This window comes from Gopherus flavomarginatus, chromosome 3, assembly GCF_025201925.1.
Source record: "Gopherus flavomarginatus isolate rGopFla2 chromosome 3, rGopFla2.mat.asm, whole genome shotgun sequence".
Lineage (NCBI taxonomy): Eukaryota > Metazoa > Chordata > Testudines > Testudinidae > Gopherus > Gopherus flavomarginatus.
The window spans coordinates 181,309,841-181,325,205 of record NC_066619.1 but is presented as its reverse complement, the minus strand read 5'-3'; the positions used below and the strand labels follow the sequence as shown (position 1 = coordinate 181,325,205).

The 15,365-nt window shown below is 42.9% G+C and overlaps 1 protein-coding gene across 3 annotated transcripts in view; it reads left to right on the top strand.

Annotated features, from left to right (window-relative positions):
* The first annotated feature begins 829 nt into the window (after positions 1-829).
* The window catches only part of PRSS12 (serine protease 12), a 64,677-nt gene continuing 50,141 nt past the window's right edge, over positions 830-15,365 (top strand). For 2 of the 3 annotated variants that reach the window (XM_050946346.1, XM_050946345.1), the window contains exons 1-3: positions 830-1,391; positions 11,083-11,221; positions 14,594-14,772. In XM_050946346.1, coding sequence (XP_050802303.1) covers positions 1,004-1,391; positions 11,083-11,221; positions 14,594-14,772 — 706 coding nt within the window. In that variant the 5' untranslated portion in view covers positions 830-1,003. The remainder of the gene's footprint in view (positions 1,392-11,082; positions 11,222-14,593; positions 14,773-15,365) is intronic. The other variant, XM_050946347.1, reaches the window with a different exon arrangement.

The window sequence follows — 15,365 nt, the reverse complement described above, 5'->3', positions numbered from 1 at the left end:
GTTAAAGAGACTGCCAGATTTCCCAGACAGTTTGGGGTGGGGCCTGCGGGGTCCTGTGTGAGAGGGAAGATGTGATGAAGGGAGAGAAAAACAGGTTGAGAGAGGAGGACCAAAGTGAGTCAATGTGCTGGGTGCAGACAGAGGTGGGGGAAGAGCAGACGGGGCTCCAAGGGAGCCCGGGGCCTGGGCAGAAAGCAAAGCAGAGATTTCAGGGGGAAGTGGACAGAGGGGACTCTAGGGAGAGAGGCAGGAGAGGGAAGAGTTGGGGCTGGAACCAAGGCAGGGAGGGATTTGGGGTTCCAGCAGAGAGGAGTTGAGAGGGAGGTGGGGATGAGGACAGGAACCTCATCAGTGGCTTGAGAAGGCTGTAGTGGGGGAGGTAGGGGTCAGAGATGCTGGAACAATTTTTATAGTGGGGTAGTGAGAGCCCTGTATTTAACGGAAACCACTTCAAGCCAAAGGGTGCCCCAGCACCTTCCGCACCAATGCAGGGGCGGGACCAGAGAGGCTCCCTGGGATGTTCACACATACTTTCCGGGCAGCTGTTAATTGTCTTCCATGCCCAGACGTGCCCAAAAGGGGTCGCCCAAGGGAGCGGGCGGGAGGAAGCGGGACTGGCGCTCCGTGGGTGCCTGGTGTGGGCAGCCCAGCTGATGGGGTGGCAGGAGGGTGAGGCCACCCCGTGTTCTGCAAGGAAGCGTGGGGAGGGGGGGAACGCGGAGGGCTAAGGGCTCGCCTCCCTCCCCGGCGAGGAGCTGCCAAGGCAGGTAGCAGCAATTCCCACCTTCCCCCCGCCCCCTTTCTCCCGGGGAGCCGGGCGGCTCCGCCCCGGGGGCAAGTACCTCGGCTCTGCTGCTCCGGAGCGTGAGCCGGCCAGGGGGAGGGTGTGTGCGCGCCGGGGGAGGTGGGGGCAGGATTAGAGGGAAGCGGCGGCCCCGCCCTCTCCCTTCACCCTGGGATAGAGCCGAGGGGGAGATGGCCCGGGAGAGGCGGCACTGGCACCATGGCATTACCCAGCCTGCTGGTGGCTCTGATTTTAGGGACGACCTCCGCAGCGGGCAGCTTTGACGCGGCCTCTCTTAACCCTCCCCTTGCCCCTGCTCATGGCTCGCAGCATCCCCGCTCGCCCCGCGCCCCGCCGGCCCCGCAGCACCAGCCCGGCTGCCCTGGAGGCGAGGGGTCAGGGGGGCGCTTTGTCAACGTGACTGAGTTCGGCGCCGAGTGCCTGCCCTGGGCGGAGGTGCCCACTTTCCTGGAGAAGACCCCCCAGGGGAAGGGGCTGCGGGGCCAGCACAACTTCTGCAGGAACCCCGACGGCAGGAGCAGACCCTGGTGCTTCTACAGGAACAGCCGGGGCAGGGTGGACTGGGGCTACTGTGACTGCAAACAAGGTGAGCGTGTGTGTGTGTGAGAGAGAGAGAGGCAGAGCGCTGGACTGGCAGCAGCAGGCACGCTGGCTCCAGCCTGTCCTCAGCCGGATACCTGTGGCGGCGGCTGCATCGATTGCGTGGCTGGGTATCTGCTGCTGGCAGCTGGGTGCATCGCGTGCGTGTCGAGATTGCATACTGTGAGAGTGGGCTGATTGCGCGCCGAGGGGGAAGGGTGCGTGTAACGGCTGCTTGTGTGCAGTGTGTGTTGGCTCCGCTGTGTCCTGTGTGTGTCCGTTTGGTTGCTATGCGTGAGTGGGTGAACTGCAGAAATGAGCGTGTGTTGGCTGCTGTGTTTTGTCTGGGCTGTGCGTGTGTGGTTGATATGGGTATGCTGTGTGCTGAGCTATTTGTGTGTCCGCCCTGGGTGCCTTGGGGGTGTGCTGGTGTATCGAACACATTTCCCTAGGGAAAGGCTTTAACGAACTGGCTGTGCTATTACAGAATGAATGTACAGTGTGTGCAAGTGATCATTTCTGTAAAGGGGATTTTGGCAGAGCCATATTTCACTAGAAGTGAATTTTGTACAGATGGATGATGACTTTCCTTCAGTGAGTCCTGTGTAGCTAAGGTGAACTCACCGAATCTCATTTTCACCACACTGTGGAAATGGATGAGGTTAACACCAATTTCCCTGCTAACAGACCTTTCAACGAACAGGAAATTGAAAAACATATATCTCATTAAAAAAAAAGACAGCATACTTAAAGAGATATTCTGACAAGATGTTTCTAACCTTTAAGACATCAGTACATTTCTTTTGCAGCATAAGGGTCCTGTTGTGTCCTTTTTCTGGTAATCTATTTCTTATACTGTTTGAACTGAAAAGTTATATCAAGTATACCACTAATTCAATTTACAATAATCTCCTTTTTTGTACTTTGGTGCACTTCTCTGGAAATTTGCTAAGCAAAATAAGAAGGAATTGCTTTAATAAGGCAGCTTGCAGCTATTCTCTTTCATTATTTTTAAACTTTGGGAAAATTGGGTGTATAAGTTAATGCTGCTGCTTGACAACTTGTATGTGTGTAAGCAGCCCAGAAGGCCAGATATTGCATGCACTTATTTACTCACAAAACTCCCATTGATTCTAATGGGACAAGTTTCTAAAGCCTTTGTCAAAGAAATACCAAAAATTTTAGGTAGTATTCAGATAGTGTGTGATGGAACATGGTAGCAAGTCAGCCCCACTTTCTACAAAGACTAATAACACTGACTCAAAACAAATAGTTTCCTGTAAAAAGAAAGAGAATACAGCTATGTTAAATATGTGATTTACAGGAAGAAAAGGCAGGATGTTCAGAGTTAATCTCACTCAGTCTATCACTCACATTGCCCATGTGGTATGGAAGCTCATGCATACATAGGTAGGCATCTGCAATAGCTAGGCACTATAGCATGTGTAAAGGTTTTACTCTGAGTTTCTGGCTTTAAGTTTCTCTTATCCTTAATGTTAACAGAACAGACCTTTAGTGCATGTGTGTGTGTACTTAACTGCTTTATGTTTTAACATTAGTCAAACAAAAAAATCTAATTTAAATTGTGCTTTGTCTGATCAATGTAATCCCCGTTTTTATAATTTAAAATATTTATTTTCTTTTCTTCCTTCTGAATTGATAAACATTTGAATGTTACTTACTTTTTGAAAGCAACCTAAAAAAAAAGGTGTTCATGATTAACCAAAGAAATCATAAATTAAACTGACTACAATACTACCCTGTCAAAATACTAATAAGAAAATGCTACTATACACAATGTTATGGTTGTACAACATAAAACTGTTCTAATACCTTTCATTTGAGAATCTCAGAGATAAGTGTTCTTTTTCCTCCATTTTACAAATGGGGAAAACAAGTCAGAGAGGTTAAGTGACTTACCCAAGATTGCATAAATTAGTGGCAGAACTGGAAATAAATTCCAGGTCTACAGAATTTCAGGGCCTGATTTTCTTCTCATTTGTCAGAGTAACTACCTTAAAGCCCGTTGAGTTACCACCACTCTATACAGTTGGGAGAGAAGGATCAAGCCCCTGGCTGATCAGCCTATACTTCCTCCCTGTACTGTTTAAAGAACAACAACAACAACAAAAAGCATGGGATAAAAATTATACCTGAAAGTCACATTTCTCTCTGAGACAGAAGCACCTTCTTTGGAGCCATTTTCATTATGGTTCTACACCATCCCCTGATTATCCAATTAGCTAGATAATTGCAGCTCCATTACATGCCTATCATTTACATTTATTTTTAAAGGAGTCTTAAGCCATTGATCATTGACATGATGAACTGTAATGCTCCAAAGAACTATTTCAACCAATACATGCAGTATATAGGAATCTTCCTTCTTAAAGATCCCTGAATGTGCAGTAACCTTGCTGGTTCTTGAAAAAGTAGTTCTCATGGACGCACAATATCCATTTTCCCCCAAGGGTAAACTACTGGGATTAGATCATTTCAGACTGAATTTAATGGCTACACGGAGGTATAGCCTGATCCGGTATCCCCTGAAATCAATGGGAGTCTTTCCAATGACTTCAGTAGACATTGGATCAGGCCCCCAGCACACCTTTAAGTCAACAAAAAGACTCCCAGTGACTCCACTGGGCCCATAATATAAGCAGTTCTTGCACTGACATCCCCATACATACCAGTCAATACACTTCAGTTCTTAATTAGGACAGGCCCAGTTTTGCAAATCTTAGATCATTCTCTCTCTTTGCTGAATTACTGCAGGGGATTAAACGGTGTGGAAGAATGACCATTACGTACAAGGATAAGACCATCAAACTCATTTTCAGTTTAGATCTAAACTAGCAATTGATCCAAGGCCTTCAGGGATGAAAGGCTAGTGCAATGACTTTCAGGGCACTACTCAGTCCGCCATTTGACTTTAAAACATACATTTTTAACAGTTCATTAAGTACTAGCACACAACGTGTTGTATATCCCAAAATGTAAATGAAAATACAGATGTTAGATGTTTGCATGTGCTTTGCTCTATGATTGTAACTTCAGAACAGCCAGCACTAGAACTAAGGGTATCAAATATCAGCCTCCATCTCGCTTCTCAAAAATAGATTTACACCCAAGTTACAAACCTTTGAACATAGTAGCAGTCTATAAAGGAAATGCTGGCACACCTTTAGCTAACACCATAAACACATCTGCTGTAAAATTTGCATATAAGCAATTGGAAGTGATCCTCATCTCATTTGATTCAAATACAATCTATCCTGACACTTGTTCTTCATGAGATGTAGAATACAGACAGCTAGAATCTTTGGATTTAGGCGCAAACTAACAAGAGGGGCAAGTGGGACAGTCATACTGTTTACAAACTGCAAGAAACATGAAGCCCATCTGTTCTTTAGAGTTAATTAAAAATTGGCTGAGTTTTTTCCGTGTCTCATCCTGAGCCTATGTGGCAGGGGTTGCAGAGCAGTTCTCAGCAATAGCCCAACAGATGCCCTTACTTGCATTTAGAAGCAAACCCAACCTGGTTTAAATGGTAACACCATCTATGAAACCATCTGACTTGGGGCAGATCCCAGAGCAACTAAAATTACCAAACTGTATATAAACACAATTGACTGTCAGTAACCTTGGGTGAAACTGATTGAGAAACACATTGCAAATATTTTTCCTCAGTAATATAAAACACGTAGAAGTGAAAGGGAGTTTCTGTTGAGAGTGTGTAGGTTTATAGTCTGTATATGTGATTTTCTGTTCCTCTTTCTTCATTTTGAACTAGATTAAGGCAGTCTGAGGTCCTAGACACACTAGGACATGCACCCCTCCCCTACCCCATAGTCCTGCCTTTGTGCACCATCCCTATGCCATGGGGATTTCTCCCTTCCCAGACAGGCAGAGGCCCCTTTCTTCCTCCCAAGATTGGCAACAAGATCTCCCTTCTCTTGAGAGCATATGGGGTGGCAGCATGGGTCCACTCTCCCACACACAGAGCCTGGGCGTTAAATTACTTAGGGAAACAGCAGACTCACAGCACTCTTCTCCTGCCATGCACAGAATCCTCTACTAGGGTAGTGTTGATGGGGCTCCTTAGAACAGTGTCTTGGTGATAACACCCAATTGAGATGCACCTCTTATTAGAGCACTGCCTCAGGCAACCTGCAGACTCAGGGAGATATCACTGTATCATTTATGTTCAGGCCACATTTTGAAGCTTTACTTTGCAACCAACAGAGCTAGAAATATACTTTTAAGTAAATGAAACAAATTCTGATGAGATCACTTGACTCTGGGAGCATGGGACATTTACATCTTCATCCAGCCCTGTTTCCACTGTTACTTTTGACAGTTATTTCTGTGTCTGCAGTTTTTAATCCACATAGTTCTGTATGAAGCAAGCTTGTTAAAGACGTGGTAAAGGTTGATTTGAGCTGGTTCAATGTCTTTCACGTAACACCTTCTTAGGGTATGTCTACACTATGGGATTATTCCGATTTTACAGAAACTGGTATTTGGAAACAGCTTATATAAAGTTGAGTGCATGCGGCCACACTAAGCACATTAATTCGGCGGTGTGCGTCCATGTACCGAGGCTAGCGTCGATTTCCGGAGCATTGCACTGGGGGTAGCTATCCCATAGTTCCTGTAGTCTCCCCCGCCCATTGGAATTCTGGGTTGAGATCCCAGTGCATGATGGGGCAAAAACAGTGTCGCAGGTGATTCTGGGTAAATGTCGTCACTCAATCCTCCCTCCGTGAAAGCAATGGCAGACAATCATTTCGCACCCTTTTTCCCTGGATTGCCCTGGCAGATGCCATAGCATGGCAGCCATGGAGCCTGTTTAGCCTTTTTTCACTCTCACCGTGTGTGTACTGGATGCTGCTGCCAGATGCGGTATTGCAGTGCTACACAGCAGCATTCATTTGCCTTTGCAAGGTAGCAGAAACGGTTACCAGCCCTATTGCACCGTCTGCTGCTTTGGAAATTGGCGATGATGGTTACCAATCCTATTGTACCATCTGCCACTGTCATAGGTGCTCCTGGCTGGCCTCGCTGAGGTTGGCCAGGGGCGCATGGACCAAAATGGGAATGACTCCCCAGGTCATTCCCTTCTTTACATTTTGTCTAAAAATAGAGTCAGTCCTGCCTAGAATATGGGGCAAGCCTACTAAAGAACCAGAGAGCACAGCCACTCCAGGTCAGAGCCCCAGACATCCCGCAGAAATGATGAGCTGCATGCCATTCTAGGGGGTCCCCTTGCAACAACCCCACCTGTTGCTTCCCTCATCCCACACCCCTCCTGGGCTACCATGGCAGTTATCCCCTCATTTGTGCGATGAAGTAATAAAGAATGCATGAATAAGAAACACTGACTTTTTAGTGAGATAAAATGAGAGGGAGGCAGCCTCCAGCTGCTATGATATTCCAGCCAGGACTGAATCTCCATTAGACATTAAAGGAGGGGAGGGAGAGAGGAGCACAGCCTCCAGCTGCTATTGTATTCCAGCCAGGACTGAATCTCCAGGAGACGAAGTTTAAAGAAGGGACTGAGCGGGAGTCATTCCCATTTTTGCCCAGGTGCCCCCGGCTGACCTCAGTGAGGCCAGCCAGGAGCACTCATGGGATGATGACGATGGTTATCAGTCCTATTGTACCATCTGTCATTGGGGAGGGGAGGGGACGGGATGCTGCTGTTTAGCGCTGCAGCACCCCGTCTACCAGCAGCATCCAGTAGACATACGGTGACATTGAAAAAAGGTGAGAAACAATATTTTCCCCTTTTCTTTCACGAGGGGGGGAGGGGTAAATTGACGACATATACCCTGAATCACCTGTGACAATGTTTTTGACCCTTCGGGCATTGGGAGCTCAGCCAAGAATGCAAATGCTTTTTGGAGACTGCGGGAACTGTGGGATAGCTCGAGTCATCAGTCCCCCCTCCTCCTTCCATGAGCATCCATTTGATTCTTTGGCTCTCTGTTACGCTTATCATGCAGCACTGTGTCGAGTCCCTGCTGTGGCCTCTGTCTGTCATAGCCTGGAGATTTTTTCAAATGCTTTGGCATTTTGTCTTCTGGAACGGAGCTCTGAGAGAACAGATTTGTCTCCCCATACAGCGATCAGATCCAGTATCTCCCGTACGGTCCGTGCTGGAGCTCTTTTTGGATTTGGGACTGCATGAGTGCTGATTGGCACTCCACACCGAGCAAACAGGAAATGAAATTCAAAAGTTTGCGGGGCTTTTCCTGTCTACATGGCCAGTGCATCCGAGTTCAGATTGCTGTCCAGAGTGGTCACAATGGTGCACTGTGGGATAGCGCCCAGAGGCCAATACCATCGAATTGCGGCCACGCTAACCCTAATCTGACATGGCAATACCGATTTCAGCGCTGCTCCCCTCGTCAGGGAGGATTACGGATATCGGTATTAAGAGCCCTTTATATTGATATTAAGGGCTTTGTTGTGTGGACGGGTGCAGGGTTAATTCAGTTAACGCTGCTAAATTCGGTACAAACGCGTAGTGTAGACCAGGCCTTAGTCAAAAAGGATTATCTGTATCCTTTGAAACTACTAGTGTGAGATGGGGCAGGGAGAATAGAAGGGAGAAGCAGAAGCTCCAGTGTATTCCTACCTTCTGAGAAGCCACTCTAGGTGATGGCCAGGACTCAGTGGGTTCTGAGAGGATGTGTATGATGGATATGATGGTAGCAGAGACAAGCAGTAGTTCTTTGTGGCATGCTTCCTTCAGTGCTGGTCAACTTTTTTTTTAATTTTCATTTTCTTTTATTTTTTAAATCACCATTTAAATCACTCTCCTGCTAACCCAGCAGTTTGGGCAGAAATCCATACATGAAGTAATGCTGCTTTACCAAGAGGTAACTCTACTCCAGAGCCTGTATCCCCTCCAGAGGAGATAGTCACAGCTGCCAGGGAAGTAGCCAATGGGCTTGGCTTCTATGGTGGCCTTGCTCTAGGGTCTAGGGCAGCAATCGGCAACCTTTGGCATGCAGCCTGTCAGGGTTTAGGTTTGCAATATATGACTCTTAAAGTGAAGGCCTTTTAAATTGTTTTCTTGTAACTAAGAGTCTGATCCTACTCTCACTAAAGTAAACAGATGTTTTCCTTTTGACTTAAAAGAACCTGACTAGGGCCCTAAATGCATGTACAGAATCACGTACACTCAGGAAAATACATTCTCATGGACCATTTATTCTCTATAAGGGTATAGTAATGAATAGCCAATTAGCAATATGTTATGAACATATACTAGTGTTGATAAATGTAGTTCCTTGTTCCACCGTGGTACATCATATATCTCATATTAAGAGACTAGGCCTATTACAAAAATCTAGAGTTTTATCTATAGAAAAAAGAGCCAGACCAAAAAGTTTAAAAGACTGATGTGTTTATTTAAAATTAGTTCTGTTCCTTCATATAGAAATTATGTATCACATTTTGTCAATTGTGTATTTTAAAACTATATGAATCCAGTGAGTTAAATTCAGAATAGCAACTGCCAGTGTGCCAGAATACTGCAACATGTTAAGTAAACTTTGAGGGAAGTTGTTTTAGTTCATTTGCAAACTGGTTTTATCCACTACATAATTATGACACAAGTCACATGATATATACTCACACATACTTTAAAGTGCATGAATAACATATAAAGTACATACAGTATTGTATCAGTTTACTTTTGTCAGATATTGTGCAAACGGACATCCTGTAAATAAAACGTTCATAGAGGTCTTGTAAAATTTGGAGAATTTATAAACATACATTATATTATGTAATGTTTGATATTATATATATTACAATGTTAGACAAGCAAAGGACTTCAGGTATTAGGGCAAAATTCTCCAATGTGCAGAGTTAATCTTGACTACTTTAGTCTACTCTCTGTATATCAGTAGTCTCAGTGTTGCCAATGGGAATTCTGTAGATGCAGAAAGAGCAGAATATTGAAGTCAAGATCTATCTTGTGGCTCTGAAAGGAGAATTTTACTCTTCAAGTATTTACTTATCCAGATAACAGAAAGGTCTTGCAATATTTATGCAGGAAGCACTTTTATTGCTTACCATGGGTGTCCCACAGGATTGTGAAAGGAAAAAGATCATTGTACAAAAATAACCTTTTTATTTTTTAAGAGACAGACAACTATTAAAGCCCCCTTTTTGGTATGTCAGGAATCACTTCGTTCTAAATATTGCTGTGTCCACAACTGATGTCTTGTGATTAAAATAATAGTCTATCCAGAAGGGTTTTGGAAAGAACAGATATAGGAGATAACAAAATGAAGTAAAATACTGATTTATCAAGATATATAGTAGAGTCTTCAAAATGCTGTTCTTTCAGTGCTTTTATATAGTATTGTTATAATTAAATCTTTACAAAATCATGTATTCTGTATAAAAGGATCACCTTATAAAATTGATTTCATAAGCAGTACTTGTATATTACATGCTGTGAAAATTAGTCACGGGCAAAAAAGTACATACATCAAATCTGAGGTTAATGGACTTGAATTACTTGGCAAGTGTTCACCTTCAAGGTTTTATAACCCTGGAGAACTGCATTCAAAACAGAACAGACTTGCAGTGAAATTTGTGGGGAGGGAACAAAAATTTAACCTTGCCATTATAATACATAAAAATATTTTTTCCTCTTGCTTAAAAAACTATAGAGTGGAAAGGGCCTATGCTATGCTATTAAATAGAATAGAACATAGGCAGGTGGATCACTTGATATTTAATGCAATACCCATCTACAGTTTTTGATATCAGCTGCAATATATTACCTTCTTGTCAAATTAGTAGCATTTTTATGGCCCATTCATTGTTTGCTCTCCCTTTGTAGCGTAACAAATATGATTGTAACTGTTTCACATATTTGCATTTGGTGCTTGAATTGCATGTAGCCGTAGGGACTTTTTACACTGCTGGAAAGAGAATACTGTGGTATCTACTGTAAAACTATTCAATTTTTTGATTTTGTGTTCTGTGCTCTCAACCTGTATTTTGATGATACACACACAAGGACTGGAAAAGAATGTGTGTTATGATTATGTTTTTAGGTTGTTGTATTTGGAAATTTGATAGAGGCCTATAATTAATTTGTAATAACTACATCAAGCATTTGATGGCAAGTAAGAACAAATGCATTCTTTGGCCTGAAATAAACTTCTGGCATCCATGACATGCATAATATTATGTGGGTCAGTACAGAAGCTATGCAATCCATGTGATTGTTTTATAATTCCTTTAAATCAGATGGAAGATAAAAATATACCACTTGTGTATAATATTTTGTTTCCTTTTTATAACATTGCTGATTATGTTAACAAAATTCATGTATAGACTATCATATTTATATTAATATGTACTTATATATACTCTCTCTCCCCACATCTTTGATATTTTGGCTACAATGTTAGAATGAAGATGTTTCCTCATTAAATTATTGTATGAATGAGTTACCTCCTTTTGAGTCAACAGAAAGGAATTATTAGATACCAGAGAGTGCTAATTAGAAGCATTCTCTTTAATGAACTTGAAGCAAGTACATGATACATGAAAATATTTATAGCAGAGTGGAGCTGAAACTGCATGTCCTTCAAATGGCACAAGTTAACTCAGTCATGGATAGCAAACATCTTATTTAAATCATTTAAAATTCTACTATCTAGGGTCAGTGCGACTTCGAGGTGGCAAAAATGAGTTTGAAGGCACAGTTGAAGTTTATTTGAATGGAATTTGGGGAACAATCTGCAGCAGTCATTGGGACAATAATGATGCATCAGTTATATGTCGGCAGCTTGAGCTTGGGTAAGTTTTAGTCCCAGATCAAATTTACCAGCTTCTTTCAATGTCATATTTAAGAGCTCTAGGTTTGATAGATATTTTTAAAATACATTAGAAATGGGATATTATTCTGGGGAAAAAAGTGTTGCTCTTAAGTTATGGCTTCATTCTCAATTGATACAGTCTCTAAATGACAGAGAAAGTGGTACTTCCACTTAGCAAAGGTATTAGTGAGAGAGTTGGAAATGTGTACATAAAACCTTTATATGACTTCTTCAGAGAAAGAAATGGGTATTGTGTTACAGACTTTGCAGCTGAATCCATAACTATGTGTCTAATGCTATTAAGATATTTGTGAAGCAATGCCACAATATAACATTAGGCCTGAGTTTTAATATCTTTCCTTCCATGACCCAACATTCAAACACTCACAACTGTTACTCCTCAGATGCATCAAGCATTTGCTGCCTGAGGCAAGGTAAAAGAGTGCCCTCTACCCACCCGTCCACAGTTACACAATAACTAGGTAGTAAGCATGTTGCAACCACTAATATTTGCTTCCTGAGGTGTTTACCTGTTCTGTCTTGTATATTAAAGCTGGTTATCCCCAGAATCCTTACCCCCAATTCTTGTAATGCTTCAAAGGAGTTGGTGTGAGAATCAGCACATGGTTTTGTAGGCTGCTTCTGGTATCTGAAGAGAATGGGAGGCAAAGATGGTCACCAGGTTTTCACACTGAAAACTGTGAAACTGATTATGAAAGGTTAGGGCATGCAAGGACTGTTTCCATGGGAATTGGGGAGGGGTGCATGGGATAGTGAGTGTCAAGCAACCCCCTTCTCTTCTTTCCTACCATCCTGTAGATTTGATGTCTCACTTGCAAAGAAGGGATGTCTTGAGGATTTGTCTGAAGGAGAAAACTCATTGGGAAGTCTGAGGGATGTTGTTAAGATGTGGGGCGATCCTTGATGCATACATACTCACAACAACCCTGCGAATTTAACAGGCTCATCTGGTCAGTAGGTCCTTCAGGTCTCTAGACTCATCAGGGGAATAAATAGAAACTAGGGGGAAGAAATATGAGGCTTGATTCTGACCTCACTGTACATGAGGTAAATCAGGAGAAGTGCCATTGAAGTCAGTGGAGCTATACCAAAGTAAGTGAGGCAAGCACTGGACAAAGCAATTTTTTGTAAAACCAGCAAGGTTTCCTAAACAGGCCCTAAATCAGGGATATTGCAGGTTTCCAGGGACATGTGGAATGTCACCTTAATAACAATCCCTCACACCCATTCCAACAAAAGCTTTGGGGAGGGAGCTGTAATTAGTTTTTGATCAAATCTGGTATTATTGCTACGTAGGGCTTCACATGACTGGATGTTCTCTGTGTGTCTGCATCGTAAGGTTAACTTTAAATGTTGACACCTTATCAGAGCTTTTGAGAGACTTTGTCTGAACTTCAGATTTGTAATGAAACCTGTAAGCAAGCAAGTTTTGTATGGTTTCAGGTTTTCATGGAGAAAGTTTACAGAAAAGTTGCATGGGTTGAGAAGCCCCGAATTAGGCTAACACTTCAGCACTCCTACTGTCCTTGGGACTTTCTGGGCCTAGCAAGCAGCAATTATTTCTGTATTTGTCTATTCAGAAATTATCTATTCGACCAGATCCCTGCAGAAAATAGAAATAGAAAACAAAATGTTTTGTCAAGAGTCCAAATTTATTTGTGGGGGAGGGCATGTGCATATTTAACCTTTCACTACCTGTAAAGGTATCTCTGACAGAGACAGGAGAATGACTGTCTAAATTACGGGATCTAATAGGCAGGTGTGATTATCATATCATACTCAATAGGTTGTCATGAATATTCCTAGTGGTTTGATTAATTAAATAACAACTTTCAGCATATTTTCTGGGGATAATTACCAGCTAGGAAGAATTGAACTGTGCTCCATTAACTCTAGCCAGTCATTTATCTCTAGGAAGTGCCTATATAGATGGTGTAATTATTATAAGATGAAAATGGGGGGTGAGGTGGCGTGGTGAGAAATGCTCATACATATATGGCTTTTTTTCAAGGATAATGCAATTTAGGCTTCTAGAGAATCAATGCCTTGTGCATTAGCCAATCCAATTACTTGAATCATCTCAATATCCCATTCAGTTTACAGTTTCATAGTAACTCACAAAATATGGTGGCTTCATTGCCTTTCTAACATTGTTTCAGCTATACATCAAATGTCATCTTGTTTGCTACAGGCTCTGGGTGTTAGTCTGCAATATTTGCACTCTAACATTTCTGATGATTATTCCACTCTTAAGAGTGCCAGTCAGAACTGAATCTAAGCTGTTTTGGAATGTCTAATGTTAATCTGCATACACCAAGCCAACTTATAAAAATATGCAGATTAGAGGACATAAAAGTTCTGCCCATCTGGAGTCTGTGATTCTGCTTATGGTTTCAGCTGCCTACATGCAATATTTCTTTATCCTGTTCATTTTAACTTGTTCCTATCTTTAGCACTTGGAGTATTTTGGTTGTATAGGATCCTTATCAGCAAGGAAAGTGAACCATTTAAACAAGAATGACTAAAAATAAGAATACATGCAAATAAGAGTGGAAAACAATGCTGTCATGGCACAAACTTTGGGCAAATGATGAGGTAAAATTGTGGGTATTCTTCAGGTTCCCAGCGCCTCTACACATTTGGCCTTACACTGTCTGTTTTTTTTCTTGTTTGCAAAGTTCATTTAATGATGGGACAAATCCTGGGCACCCTGTGGCAGCACATAAAGGACAAAAGTGGCTTTGGATATGTCTACACTGCATCTGGGAGCAAGCCTGAGCTCAAGTGGCTACCCCAAGCCTCAATGCCCACCCTGCTAGTTTTTGAATATTAGCTCAAGCTGAGCTAGTGCAAGTCTGTCTACCCAGGCTGGGAGGGTTATTCCCAGCTGCAGTGTAGACGTACTCTTAAAAACTGAGTTATCTGTATAGTGGAACAAGAGGATTGAAGGTCTCATGTAGGGAAGCTGCCCTTTTGTGGCCTGTGGAGGAGATCTCTGTGGTTGGTCTCTGCCACTCAGCATACAGGAAAGGGAATGTGATTGGGTCAGGGGTTATGCAGACCCAACTGGTCCATGTAAAGTGTGGCTCCACTATACCAAACCATCTTATACTGGAGTGGGGAAAAACAGGCTACATCTGGCGTTCCTCTTCATATCCTGTGTTAGTGGTGAGGACCCAAATGCATGAACATCCTGACTGACTGCAGACAAGGATTTTGCCCTGCAACTTTTTCTTGCTGAGCACCCCAGGATTTGGCCTCCCATGCATTTGTGAGTGAACATCTCAAACAAATATTTCCTAATATCCGATGCTGATCTTTCCTTCTACAGCAAAAGAGGTACAGCAACGTATACACCATTTTCTGGACTGGGCCTTATCCCTGTTTATTGGAGTGATGTACGTTGCCATGGTGATGAAGAAACTATACTGCTGTGTGAAAAAGACATCTGGCAGGGCGGAACATGTCCTCAAAAAATGGCAGCTGCTGTCATGTGTAGCTTTTCCCATGGTAAAAGTATATAATTTTTTATTAACTTTTTGCCTTATTTGAACAGTCATAATGCACATGATTTCATTAAAAAACAATCCTAGTTTAATTTCCTCTTCCAAGAAAAGATCTAAAATAAAATGTAGCATAGATCATTTACATTTTAAAAGTCTTTCCACATTCTGAGAGCAGCAAATAGCTATTTGTTGCTTTAAAACACAGGCTGTGAGGAAGGGTAAGTTGTGCAGCAGTGAGGATCCCAGAGGGAATTCTGTATGAACTATGGTGACCAGATGTCCTGATTCTATAGGGACAGTCCCAATTTTTGGGTCTTTTTCTTATATAGGCTCCTATTACCTCCCACCCCATCCTGATTTTTCACATTTGCTGTCTCGTCATCCTAATATGAACTAGCCAGAATTTCTCCAAAGCAGAGGGCAGGGGGTCTAGGGCAGCTGCAGCTGCTGGAGTGAGTTTTGTCACCCTTGGAAAGGGTGCAGTGTGCTTTCTGCTTCCACATGCAGCAGCTCCCCTGGGCTCTGTGATGGGTGTTGGAGGGCCATGATTCCATCCTCACCTTACCCTCATTGAGGAATTAACACCACTGGCACTAG